Source organism: Pantherophis guttatus, chromosome 7 (assembly GCF_059756535.1).
Source record: "Pantherophis guttatus breed Tessera chromosome 7, ASM5975653v1, whole genome shotgun sequence".
Lineage (NCBI taxonomy): Eukaryota > Metazoa > Chordata > Lepidosauria > Squamata > Colubridae > Pantherophis > Pantherophis guttatus.
Genome location: NC_142069.1, coordinates 86,774,345 through 86,787,455, shown reverse-complemented (window position 1 = coordinate 86,787,455; position 13,111 = coordinate 86,774,345). Strand labels below are relative to the sequence as shown.

Genomic DNA, 13,111 nt, shown 5'->3' with positions numbered 1-13,111 from the left:
AGAAGGGAGTGTGGTTTGCTCTGAGTTTATATTCTGGTGACTTGCCTGTCTGTGTGGGTGTGGATGGTCTTTTTTCTTGAAAAAAAAAAAGTTTTTATTTTATGATCAAACAAATATACAATATAGGCAATCATTCAATGTATCATCAATATACCTCTCCTTATCACTTATCATTTAATATAACATTTTTACTTATCTGTTTAAACATTTATAAACCCAGCCTTCAACCCCCCCCTTCCCACCCCCCCACCCCGACTTCCCAGAACAAAAACAGGGTATAAATTTTACCAAACATACGCTAAAATATGCTAACTTAATGCAAGATTTAAAACTCCCTAGACCCCTGAACTCCCCTTCTACAGATTATTCATCAGCCTCCCTTTTTTATAGACTCAAAATAACACATAATCCTTTAACCCTAAGAGTTTTAAAAACATTAACAAACTCTAATAGATCATTCAAACCCTAAAAATCTCGTAATACATCTGTAAAATATTCTTAGTTCATTTACTTAATCATTTTACTCTTCCTCCTACTTTTATTCTCAAAATTCAAATATTTTAAAAATCTTAATGCAACAATAAGTAAATCTTAATTAATCATTAATTGAAGTTCTATATTTTCTTAATTCATTTACTTAATCATTGTAAGGGTATGGATTAAGAGATTCTTTGGTTGGGCTGTTTACCGATGGCACTTTGGCAGTTTCTTGATTGGGGGTATTGTTTACTTAATCATGGTCTGTAGTTGACCTTGGAGTTAATCTATGCTGATCTGGGTGCTGGTTACAAGTGGAAAGATGCTGAAATCTTTGTTCTCTTTTGGGCTGGTTGATTGGCTCTTTTGCATATGCAGAAGAGGGTTTGTTCATTCAGGCATCCCTTATGTTTCTTTCCTACGGAAGAAAGTTCTAGAAGTAATCCTCATTTAGCGAGTGCCTCATTTAGTGACTCTCTGTAGGGACAAAGGTGATGATTTTGGACTTTTCCAACTCTGTAGTTTGCATTCTGTGGGCTTAAAGTTATGAGTATACAGGTCAGCTCTTGACTTTTTTTCATTAAAAATCATCAGACAGTGACATCTACTGGACAGGTAGAAAATAAATAATGAGCCCTATTTAGCTATTGTATCTGTCAGAATGTAAAAAAAATCTCTGTAGATATCCAGCTTTTATTTTATTATTTTATTTTATTATTTAAAATGTATTTGTCATATAAAGATTACAAATCCAAGCGAGCAAAATGAAAAAAAATTAAAAAGGGACAGGGACAATCGCTGGTTATTATGCTTACGCCCCACCCCCCCTTAAGGGCTTCTTAAATTTGGAGTAGGGTCCTCGGAAGTGAAGTTAAAATTAAAACTGCGAAAGTTAGTAATTGAGACAGTTCAATTGGGTAAGGCAGTGATGGCAAACTTTTTCGGCACCAAGTGCCAAAAAGGGAGCGTGCCCGCTTGTCAGGACCGCAACCCGGAAGAGGAGCTGCCAAGGGCACATGCGTGTGCCCACAAATGAACGTCCGGTTTCCAGCACAAACATGTGCACCAGTTAGCTAGTCTTCCAGGTTTCTGGCACGCATGTGTGCGCGATGATTAGCTTGCCAGTGTGCATGCCCATGCAGGAAAATGCTGATCATTGCGCACGCATGCATGTCAGAAATCCAGAAGAAGCTAAATATGATTAATTGAAAATGTTAAAAGAAATTTATGAATACAGTTAAAGATATGTTTTAAGCAAGAACCATGTCTCAATGTTAAAATGTCATGAATGTCTTGAAAAAGGATACAGAAAAATAAGATTATGTGAAAACGCAATGTATAGATGGATGGAAACAACAAAGAAAGCTTTAAGTAGAGATTGATAGTTAAACCAACTATGAATATGCTGTGTTTAACAGCCAAAAAGTTATAATATGCTGTGTTGAACAGCCAAATAAAATGATTATGCTGTGTAACAGCCAAAACAAAACTGAATATGCTGTGTAACGGCCAAAAAAACAAAAATGAATATGCTGTATTTAACAGCCAAAAAATGGAATATGCTGTGTAACAGCCAAAAAATAAAAAAGTATATGCTGTGTTCAACAGCCAAAACAAATGGTTATGCTGTGTTTAACAGCCAAAAAATGGAATATGTTGTGTAACAACCAAACAATAAAAAAGGATATGCTGTGTTCAACAGCCAAAACAAATGGTTATGCTATGTTTAACAGCCAAGAAATAAAAATGATTGGTTTAACAACTAAGATAAAGACAATAACGCTGGTTTTTTTTTTTAGGAAAATATAAAATGAGGTGGGATAATTAAACTGAGGAGGTATATGTTGAGAGTGATAGTTAAGATAAAATGAATAAGTTAGGTTTAATAATAGAAATAAAGAGTATAAATTTTGAGTTTAATAGTTAGAAATAAAATGGGTATGTTGAAATTAAATATTTTTGGAACGTTTAATATAATTGTATGATTTATATTGTTAAAATATGTCCATCTAAGCAAGTGAAAGACAAAAAAGGATTGGTAATTGGTTAGGATTTAAGATTTAAGTAACGCGTTTTTGGGGATAATGGCATAGTTACATAGACAGATTTGAAGGAAATACTTGTTTAAAATATTTAGTTGTGTTAATTGGAAAATAAGATTTGTTAATGATCTGCTTTAATATGTGACCGGAGCAAAAGCTTCGTTTTGAAAAGATGTGTTTTATGTTTTTGTTTTAAAATTTTAAAAAAAATATTAAAAAGAAAAAAGAAATCCAAAAGAGGAACAGGCGATGCCACGCGTGCCAGGTGACATGACTCCATGTGCCACTTTGGGCATGCATGCCATAGGTTTGCTATCATGGGGGTAAGGTATTCCAGATTTCAACAAGTCTGTTAACAAAAATTGGATTTTTTTTTTTACCATCAAGTTTAAAATGGTTGTTTGCACCATTACATTACAATTAAAACTAAAATAAGTCATTTACAGGTAAACCACTGTAAACTGTGGCTTAACACTTTTTAAAAATGTTTTTAATAGCTTTGTCATTGTTCTTTTAATTTTGGGGCCAAACATATATATATATATATATCTTTTTAAATTGGTTTTAATGTTTGTATTTATGTTTTTACTTTGGCTGTACACCGCCCTGAGTCCTTCGGGAGAAGGGCGGTATATAAATTTGAAAAATAAATAAATAAATAAATAAATAAATAAATAAATAAATAAATAAATAAATAAATAAATAAAACACTACTATGTACAACTTCGTATATAATACCTAAGTCTGACCACAAGTGTCGCAGTTCTAAGCTATCCAAACCAAGAATTTCAAGCCAGTACGTAGCATAAGGTAATCTACATATTTTGCACAGAAGAGTGCTAAACTTTTCTTGTCAAATAGTTTTGAACTCACTCGATTGTATTAACGTCCGATATGTGGTAAGGATTCCAAACAATGTTTTAACATTGGCCTAACACAGGGGTCGGCAACCTTAACCACTCAAAGAGCCACAAAGGTCCTAACCGGAAGCCCCCCATTCAGTTCTGGAGCTGACCAGAAGTCCGGTTCCCCCACCATAGAGTCTCCTCCTAGTATGGCATCCTTTTTCCTCTACCCATCCTAACCGAAAGCCCTATCAATTGTGGAGCCAACTGGCGACAGGGAGCCGCAGCAGAGGGATGAAAGAGCCACATGCGGCTCCAGAGCCGCAGATTGCTGACCCCTGGCCTAACGTATGTTTTGTAAGCTCTAGCGAGCAATACACTATTTCCAAAAATATTTCCAAAAATATTGTATTCTTAAAAAAAAAAAAAAAAGCCACCCACTTCGTAGAATTAAATTAATTAGTACTGTACCTGCAACTTTACATTTTGGTCTTTCTTGTTTATTTTAACCCCTTCAAATCCAAATCTTTACTGGGTTACTTTATTTTGGTAATGAGAGTAAACCGATTAAAAGAACCGGTAGTTATTTTTCAAGCAATAGTATTGGAGTTGATCAAAGAGAAAAAAATGAATCAAAATTTGTACATAATAATAAATTTCTAGTAACTGCAAGGTGCTTTTTTTAATTTCCTCAAAACGAAGGGAGAGATTAATATGGAAAGGAAGAAGTTCTTAAACTGCAATTGTATATATTCAAATTCTCATAGGGAAGTTTGCAATGGTTTGTTGTTCCTTCTTCCTAACAAACTTTGGCACAGCCTCCAATATAATCACTCCCTAAACCTGCTAAGAACACAACTAGAAGCCAGCAGTTATCTGATGTTGGCTGAGTTTAAAAAAAAATCTAAGCCAAGTCAAACCTGGTTAACATTTGAGTGGAAAGAAATACCAGGAATATTTGAGAAGTTTAACAAACGTTGTGGAAGAAGAAGGCAATGGTGAATCACTTCTATGTTATTCTCAAGAAAATGTCATAGAGATGAAGACACTTGGCCTTGAGTTTGATTTGATGGAACATGGATTTTTATTTAAATGCAAAAAGATGCAATGTTTGTGTTGAGGTTCTCCATAAATCCTTTGATAGGATTAAAGATTTGCTGAAGAATGAGTCATAGGTTCATTCTTAAGGCCCATATGTTCCAATGGTTTGCATGGAATTTCAGATAAGATAAAGACAATGAGTTCTTCTTAAACTCATGATTGAGTTTAAGAATTGGGAATATTAAAACATCTGAAGACTATACAGTAGATGTAGATACAGATATGGAAAGAGAGAGAAGGAGGGAGGGAGAGAGAGAGAATCTCCACATCATTTAAAACCGAAGGATTGTTTTATTTACATTTAGTCTCCATTTTTCAATTATTTCCAAAGTAATTTCTAAGAGATATCTCTGTCTTCTCAAATGCCTTGTTGGGTAACAATGCTGAATATAGGTTTAATACGTTGCACGTTTTAAGATTATATTTCGATATGTTGTCAAGTGTTGTGTTGTTTTTGGCTCATTGTTTATCTATGTGTGTGGGTATGGACAGTCATTGGCCAAAAGTCCCATACTTTTTGTTAGTCTTATCCTCCACAAATTTATCCAATTCTTTTTGAAAATCGTTCTTCCATAAATTAATCACAATTTCCAAAAATTAATCGCAATTTCCAGAAATTAACAGCAGTTTCCAGAAATTCATCACAATTTCCAAAAACTCATCACAATTTCCAAAGAATTAATTGAGAAACATAATGAAATGGCAGTTCCTTTATCTTGAACCAGCTGCCAATTGTTATTGTTAGATAACCCTCATGTTCTGTCCTTTTGAGACAATAATTCCATGCCAACCATACTTTTGTTATCTTTATCAATCCCACTTTTCTTCTAGATTAGACAGCCCTTAGTAATTATTCACTGTTGGGCCCCAAAGATAATAGAAAGAATGAATTGTAGGCTACCTATCTAGTTCAACCTTCTGCTCTCTGCAAAAATCAACTAAACCCAATCCTGTTGAGAACCTACAATTTAGCAGAGGCCACCAATGAACCAGACAGAAGATTCCACTGCTTAACAGCTCCTGCAAGAAGAAATTCCCAGCCTGAATTTGCAGTCTTTTCATTTCAACAATTTTACTATTATTTTTAACTGAGAATAAGTTCAACAGGTTGCAGGGACAGGGTCTTTTTTAAAGAAACTTGTAGGCATTATCTTATCTCCCCTACTTTTCTTTCTTTCTTTTTTACAGGCTGAAGGTTTTATTGAATCCATAATTCATAAGTTATAAGGGTGCAAGGATCTGCCTTGATACTCCTTATTTAACAAAGTACCCAGACAATTTTTATAAGGATGCAAGGATCTGCCTTGTAACCCCTTATTTAACAAAGTACCCAGATAATGCTCCTTTATTCTATGTTCAGCTGTTATTATCAAACCAGGATGATTCATTTTCTATAAAGAGAGCCAAAATATGCTACAATTGCTCGTAAAACCAGTCACATATTGATTGCTTTGATAACTTAACATAAACTATGCCACAGTAGTTGTTTTTTTAAAAAAATAAGCTATGAACTTGTTGAATTCTGGTGGCCGTAATAAAATTAATATCTTTGCAAGTTGAAGTATGTCCATCTCCTTTTGTCAGGTGCAAAAGACCAGGGCCACATGTGACAATTCAATTAAACTGATTTATTGCTAAAACCCTATGCACAGCAATATTTTTCATTTAGCACTTGCTACGGAGTTAGAGAAGGCTCAATGAAGTTCAAGGGAGGTTGGGCTTTCTTTCCCTTGTGACTACGTAAGGATTCTAGGCTGATTCCTCTTTTCACTCTGCCCCTCGGTTTTGCCATTCCTTCTCCCAAACCATTCCTTCCAGACTCTTTACCATCCTAGTAGCAAGTCTTCTGGACCTGTTCCAGTTTCTCAATGTTTTTGCCTGGTTAATTATCTTCATTGTTAGGAAATTTCTCCTTAAATCCCTCCCAACGTCCTAAGAATTGTGGATCGATTACAAGCTGGAAAAGAAGAGTGTTACTGGCTTCCCATCCAGATCTCCCCAACACTATGGAGCTCAAGAGAGCCACTCCATAATCCCACATTCCCGTTCTCTCAGGGAGGGCCTCTCCAAAAACATTTGGCAGCAGAACAAGAAGTAATGGGTAGAAAACAATCAAAGAAAGATCCAACTTGAAACTGAGGAGAAATTTCCTGACAGAACAATCAACCAGTAGAAGAGCTTGCCTCACAGAGTTGTGGTTGCTCCATCACTTGGAGGTTTTCAAGAAAAGATTGGCCAACCATTTATCTGGAAGTCCCTTCCAGCCCTACGATTCTATGTTATAATCTCAGTAAGGGCAGGTTGAACTTTCTTGTAACGTTGATTTCCTGGTATGGACTATCTATCTAGTGGAGTTAACAGGCGCACAAAGTTATTAGGCCGCACTTAAGAAAGATCTTCCTGAGGAATGAAGACACATTGGATGAGATCCTGGCCTTCAATGGATCCAGTAAAGGGATCCAGCCAAGGAAAGACCTGAATTGATTTTTTTTTGGGGTCAGTCTATGAAACACCAAAGAGCTTAAAGTTTATGACTTTAAAAATGGGGTTGAATACACATCACAGAAGCAGTCTTCTAATTTGGAGTTGACGAAGGATCTCCTCAGATGTTCCCCCACAACTGAGATATTGAGTTATCTGGGAAAGGAAATGCTACGTTTTAGTAGCATGGATTGCAATTTCCACAGCCTCAATTCCAAATTGTACACGGCCTAGAGTAGACTCTCTTAAAGTCTAAGAGTTAATTTATAACCCGCCAAAGAGCTGTCGGAATTGATAAGCCTGAGTTGTAATCCTAAGGACATGCTGTACCTACGTCCCGTGCCAGAGCCTTTCGCAACAAAGGTTGCCTGCGTTCTCCGAAATAATCCGATTCAACTAGGGTGGGTCTTCTACGTGAATTAGCTGGACATCCAAAGCACCTACAGTTTACTTTGGATTGGTTGCCCTTCAGTCTTAGATGGTTCTCTCAGTAGAAAGTGCCATGGAGTAGAGCGGGGGTTTCCAGACTTGGCAACTTTAAGATTTGTGGACTTCAACTCCCAGAATTCCCCTAGGAGTTGGAAGTCCACAAGTCTTAAAGTAGCTAAGTTTGGAGACCTAGCTGGGGAATTCTGGGAGTTGAAGCCCACAAGTCTTAAAAGTTGCCAAGTTTGGAGACCTAGCTGGGGAATTCTGGGAGTTGAAGTCCACAAGTCTTAAAAGTTCCAAGTTTGGAAACCTAGCTGGGGAATTCTGGGAGTTGAAGTCCACAAGTCTTAAGGTAGTCAAGTTTGGAGACCTAGCTGGGGAATTCTGGGAGTTGAAATTCTTAAGTCTTAAAAGTTCCACGTTTTGAGACCTAGCTGGGGAATTCTGGGAGTTGAAGTCCACAAGTCTTAAAAGTTGCCAAGTTTGGAGACTCTGGAGTAGAGTGAGCATAAAACCTCCAGGTTCAAAGCAAATCTTTCCAACGTCCTAGGAACTGTGGATCGGATTACAAGCCGGGAAAGAAGAGCCTTATTGGTTCCCCAACCATATCTCCCCAACATTGTGATAACCTGGACCTCTGCGCTTTCCGAAAGGCCCTGAAGACTTATTTATTCCAACAAGCTGACCCAGCTTAAATGGTTTTAATGGGGTTTTTAAATTTTCGATTTTATTGATTCTGGGTTTTAAATTGGGAACTTTTCGATTTTGCAGATCTGGGATTTTAAATTGGAAATGCCGATGACTTAATTTATTTTAGTTTTTTTCTTAACTTTTGTACTATATGTGTTTTAAGTTTGGCTGTCCACCGCCCTGAGTCCCCCTGGGGAGAAGGGCGGTATATAAGTTGAATTAATTAATTAATTAATTAATTAATTAATTAATTAATAAATAATAAAACCCAAGAGGAAAAAGCCATTTCATAACCCCACATTCCCCTTCTGGTGGCTTCCTTTGGAGAGGGAAGAAGGTAGACTGAGGAAACAAGGCCACTTCTAACAGCAAGCAAACCTTACTCCTCGGAGTTTCCGAGGGGGTTCTGCTACTCCAGGGGCGGGGCTTCTTGGCCATGACGCAATTCAAACCAACCAATCCACTCCAGCCAAGACTTTGGAGAGGCAGTGAGATTTTTAGCAACCTCCCCCCCACCCACATAACCAGGGGGGCTTTAAAAAGGAGCTCCATTTTGTGCCGGCCGTCCCGGGGGGGAGGAGGTGTGTGTGTGTGTTGAGGGGGGAAAGTTGTGTGTGCTTGTGTGCCCCGATCGTCCCAGCCGTTTCCCCCCACCCCACCCCACCCCGCCCTGTTGGCAGCGCAAGAGAAGTTGCAGCGCCTGGCCAGAGAAAGCGAAAGAGGAAAAAGCAAGTGAGGAAGAAGAAGAAGAAGAAGAAGAGAAGGAGGAAGAAGAGGAGAAAGGAGAAAAAAGAGGAGGAGGAGGAGAAAGGAGAAGAGGAGGAGGAGAAAAGATAAAAGGAGAAGGAGGAGGAGGAAGAAGTAAAGGAGGAGAAAAAGAGAAAAAAAAGGAGGAGGAAGGAGAAGAAGAAGAGGAGGAGAAGGGAGGAGGAGAAAGGATAAAAAGAGGAGGAGGAGGAAGAAGTAGAGGAGGAGGAGAAAAAGAGAAAAAAGAGGAAGGAGAAGAGGAGGAGGAGAAAGGGGAGGAGGAGAAAGGATAAAAAAGGAGGAGGAGGAGGAGGAGGAAGAAGTAGAGGAGGAGAAAAAGAAAAAAGGAGGAGGAAGAGGAGAAAAAGGAGAAAAAAGGAGGAAGAAGAGGAGGAGGAGGAGAAAGGAGAAAGGAGAAAAAGGAGGAGGAGGAAGAAGTAGAGAAGGAGGAGGAGAAAGCAGAAAAAAGAGAAAGCAGAAAAAAGAGGAGGAAGAAGAGGAGGGGGAAGAAGTAGAGGAGGAGGAGGAGAAAGGAGAAAAAGAGGAGGAGGAAGTAGAGAAGGAGGAAGAGGTAGGAGGAGGAGGAGAAAAAGAGGAGGAGGAGGAGGAGGAGAAAAAAGAAGAGGAGGAGGAGAAAGAAGAGCTGATATCGCTGGAGCGGCCGAGCGGCCGGTGGCGGCGCTGGAGAGGACGCGAGCCAGCAGCACCAGCGGCCGCCGCCGTCGTGGCGCTAGAGCGAGGATGAAGCCCGCGGCCGAAGAAGGAGGAGGAGGAGGAGGAGACGGTAAGGCGGCAGGCTTGGCTCCCATCCCGGCCGCCCCCGCCTCCCGCCCGGCGCCGTCGGAGAAAGTGGTCCACTCGCGTTCCCAGAGCCTTTTCTGCAACGGCACCAAAGCGCTGGGCGACGCCTTGAAGCAGCTGGTGCCCCGCTCGACGGCCTTCATGAGCTCCGACGCCGAGCTCTGGGACTTCCTCTGCAGCCTCAAGCACGAGTTCTCGCCGGTCATCCTCCGCAGCAAGGACGTCTACGGTTACGCCTCTTGCAGGGCCGTCGTGCCGGACCTGCCCCGGGGTTGGGGAGCCCAGGAAGGCCGGGCGGGCGGCAGCAGCAGAAGCGGCGGCGGCGGCGGCAGGAGAGGAGGAGCCGCCCCTGCAGCAGCGGCAGCCGCCACCGCCGCCAACAACAAGGGGAAGCGCCCGCCGACCGACGCCAAGAGCCGCCGAGGAGGAGGAGGAGGAGGAGGAGGCGGTGGAAGCGCCAAGCGAGCGGCCAAGAAGCGCAAAGTGGACGGGGCGCCTCCCGAGCTCCGGCCTTGCGACGAGCGGTCAGAGCCGCCCCGACGGCTCCCGGAGGCGCTTCCCGATCCCCTTGCGATCCTCTACCCTCCTCCGGTGAAAGTGCGCGGCGACATCTGGAAGAAGCGCAACTTGGAAGCAGCCCGGCGTCGAGCCCAACGCCTCTTGCGGGTCAACTTGGAACCCGTGGTGAGGTTGCGCCGGATCCCGGGATCGACTTGCTGCTGAGGATCCGCTTAGTCCCCTTTTTTCTTCTTCTTGCCCGGGGAAGAAAGAAAGAGAGAGAGAAAAAGAAAGAGAGAAAGAGAAAGAGAGACACCCCATTCAGACGACCTTAGGAGACACGTGTCCAGCCGCCTGTTTTTTTTGCAAGTCCTGTTTTGGACTGGTCCTTTTTTAAAAAAAGAATTGTTATTATTTTAAATACACTGCACTTTAAAAAAAAAAGGGCCAAGATGGGCTGGTCTCCTTCGTGGTTTGCTTCGAGATAAAAAAAACCTGGGATTCGGGGTCGTCTGGATGGAGGGGTGGAAAAAGAAGAAACGATGCAAACTTTTCTGAAAGTCTCTTTTGGACTTTCGCTTTCTTTCCCGTTGGGCTACCTCACTTTTCTTAAGGAAGCACTGTTAATTTTCTTCCTTTTTTTTTTTTTTTCTTCCAAAGAACTTGGTTTGCCCAACTGCAATAAAACCTGGATTGTTGCTTTTTTTTTTTTTCCTTTTCCCCTCCTTTTTTTCCTGTGACTGTGATGAATTTGACCTTTTGTACTATATTGCACTATATACTCAGGGTTGTTTGAATGTGGGAAGGGTTTTCCAGTTTTTTGGGGGGAGGGCGGGTTGGGATGATGACGCATCAGCTTTGACCAAGGACAGAAAACTTTAAAGACTGATCTCCTAGTGCAAAATATTTCATTACTGTTTCCAAACACACACAGCCTTTTTATTATTATTATTATTTTTATTATTATTATTGTAATTTTGACTTGATAAAAAGACACCGTTTTTGATATGGTCACGTGATTTTTGTAGCTGATAAAAAAGTTTTATAGTTGGAATCAATTCCTGTGTAACGGCTTCGAGAGACGCGTGGTATTAGATACACACTCAATTTTATATTGATTTTTTTTTTTTTTGCTTTAGAGAAGCTCCTATCGACTGAAGTAAAAAAAAACAATAAAATAAAATTTAAAATTGGAATGTGCGTTTGTAACATAGTTTAGGTTTGCGTGGAGTTTGCCATTTCGGATGGATGTTTAAAGCACTGTTGATATGCTCGCCTCCTGCAATGTTTTGTGTTTTTTGGGAAGGATGCTAAACAGGGATAAACCTGGTTAATACAGGTAGTCCTCGGGTTAGACCACAATTGAGAGAGAGAGGAGAGAGAGATGATAGATAGAAAAATTATAGATAATAGATAATACATAGCGATAAAGATGATAATGTTTGCTAGATGGTAGATAGATAGATAGATGATAGATAATGATTAATAGATGATAGATAGAAAAATGATAGATGATAATATGTAGATGATAATGATAGATGGTTGATTGATGATAATGATTGATAGACAGAAAAATGATACATGATAGATAATATATAGAGATGATAGATAATTATTGATAGATGGTTGATAGATTGATAGATGATAGATAATATATAGAGATAGAGTTATAATGATTGATAGATGGTAGGTAGGTATTTAGAATTTAGAATAGATAATAGATAATATATAGAGATAGAGATGATAATGATAGATGGTAGATAGATTGATAGATAATAATGATTGATAGATAGAAAAATGATAGATGATAGATAATATATAGAGAGATGATAGATACATAATATATAAAGTTATAGATAATGATTGATAGATGGTTGGTTGGTAGGTAGATAGATGATAGATAATATATAGAGATAGAGGTGGTAGATAATTATTGATAGATGGTTGATAGATTGATAGATAATAATTGATAGAAAAATGATAATGATTGACAGATGATAGATAATATATAGAGATAGAGTTATAGATAATGATTGATAGATGGTTGGTAGGTAGGTAGGTAGATGATAGATAATATATAGATAGAGATGATAGATAATGGATAGAAAAATGATAAATGATAGATAATATAGAGAGAGATGATAGATAATGATTGATAGATGGTAGGTAGATAGATAGATTAGATAGATAGATGATAGATAATATATAGAGATAGAGATGATAGATAATAATTGATACATAATCGTATAGATGGCCCCAAATTTCAGTTGCTAAGTTAAGGGAATTTTGGCACATTTTATGACCTTTTTTTGCTACAGCTGTTAAGTGGATCACTTCAGTTGTTAAGTTAGTAACATGGTTGTTAAGTGAAACTAGCTTTCCCATTGATTTTGCTCATAAATATCATTTGATCTGGAAGCCTGCAATTGTCATAAATACGAGTCAGTTGCTAAGCATCCAAATTTTGATCATGTGACCACGGGGAGGCTGCAAAAGGTCACAAGTGTGAACAGCGGTCCTGGGCCGTTACTTCCAACGGGTATGAAACGAATGGTTTGGGAGTCCCTGTAACTAGGATATCTGAGGGTGGTATACCAAAGGGAGAACTCCAAAGGGAGCGAAAATGACTCGGCCTTCCATCCTTCCGAGGTTGGTAAAATGAGGACCCAGATTATTGGAGGCAATAGGCTGACTCTGTAAACCGCTTAGAGAGGGACTGTAAGGATATGAAGTGGTATATAAGTGCTATTGCTAGTGGTATTTCTGGGGGGAAAAAACTGCATGATAATGACTGGGATGGAATCGCTGTGGTGGATCAGGACAGATCCAATCTAGAACTAAGGAGAAATTTCCTGACGGGGACAATTTATCAGTGGGTGCTTCAACACTGGAGGTTTTTAAAAAGAGTTTGGACAACCATTTGTCTGGGGTACCAATAGCACTTAGACTTATATACCACTTTACAGTGTTTTACAGCCCTCTCTAAGCGGTTTACAGAGT

General features: G+C 39.5%; 2 protein-coding genes across 2 annotated transcripts in view; one reads left to right on the top strand and one right to left on the bottom strand.

Moving 5' to 3' along the window:
• Positions 1 to 13,111, bottom strand: part of PIK3CG (phosphatidylinositol-4,5-bisphosphate 3-kinase catalytic subunit gamma) — an 82,598-nt gene that overhangs the window by 42,588 nt on the left and 26,899 nt on the right. The gene's annotated exons all lie outside the window — the stretch shown is intronic.
• CCDC71L (coiled-coil domain containing 71 like) lies at positions 8,583 to 11,307 on the top strand. The gene has a single exon (XM_034433629.3). The coding sequence runs from the start codon at positions 9,554 to 9,556 to the stop codon at positions 10,334 to 10,336; it is 783 nt and encodes a 260-aa protein (XP_034289520.2). The 5' UTR covers positions 8,583 to 9,553; the 3' UTR covers positions 10,337 to 11,307.

Bases quoted from the DNA above. Each gene is read 5' to 3' on its own strand.
- CCDC71L (XM_034433629.3), top strand. From the start codon at position 9,554: ATGAAGCCCGCGGCCGAAGAAGGAGGAGGAGGAGGAGGAGACGGTAAG.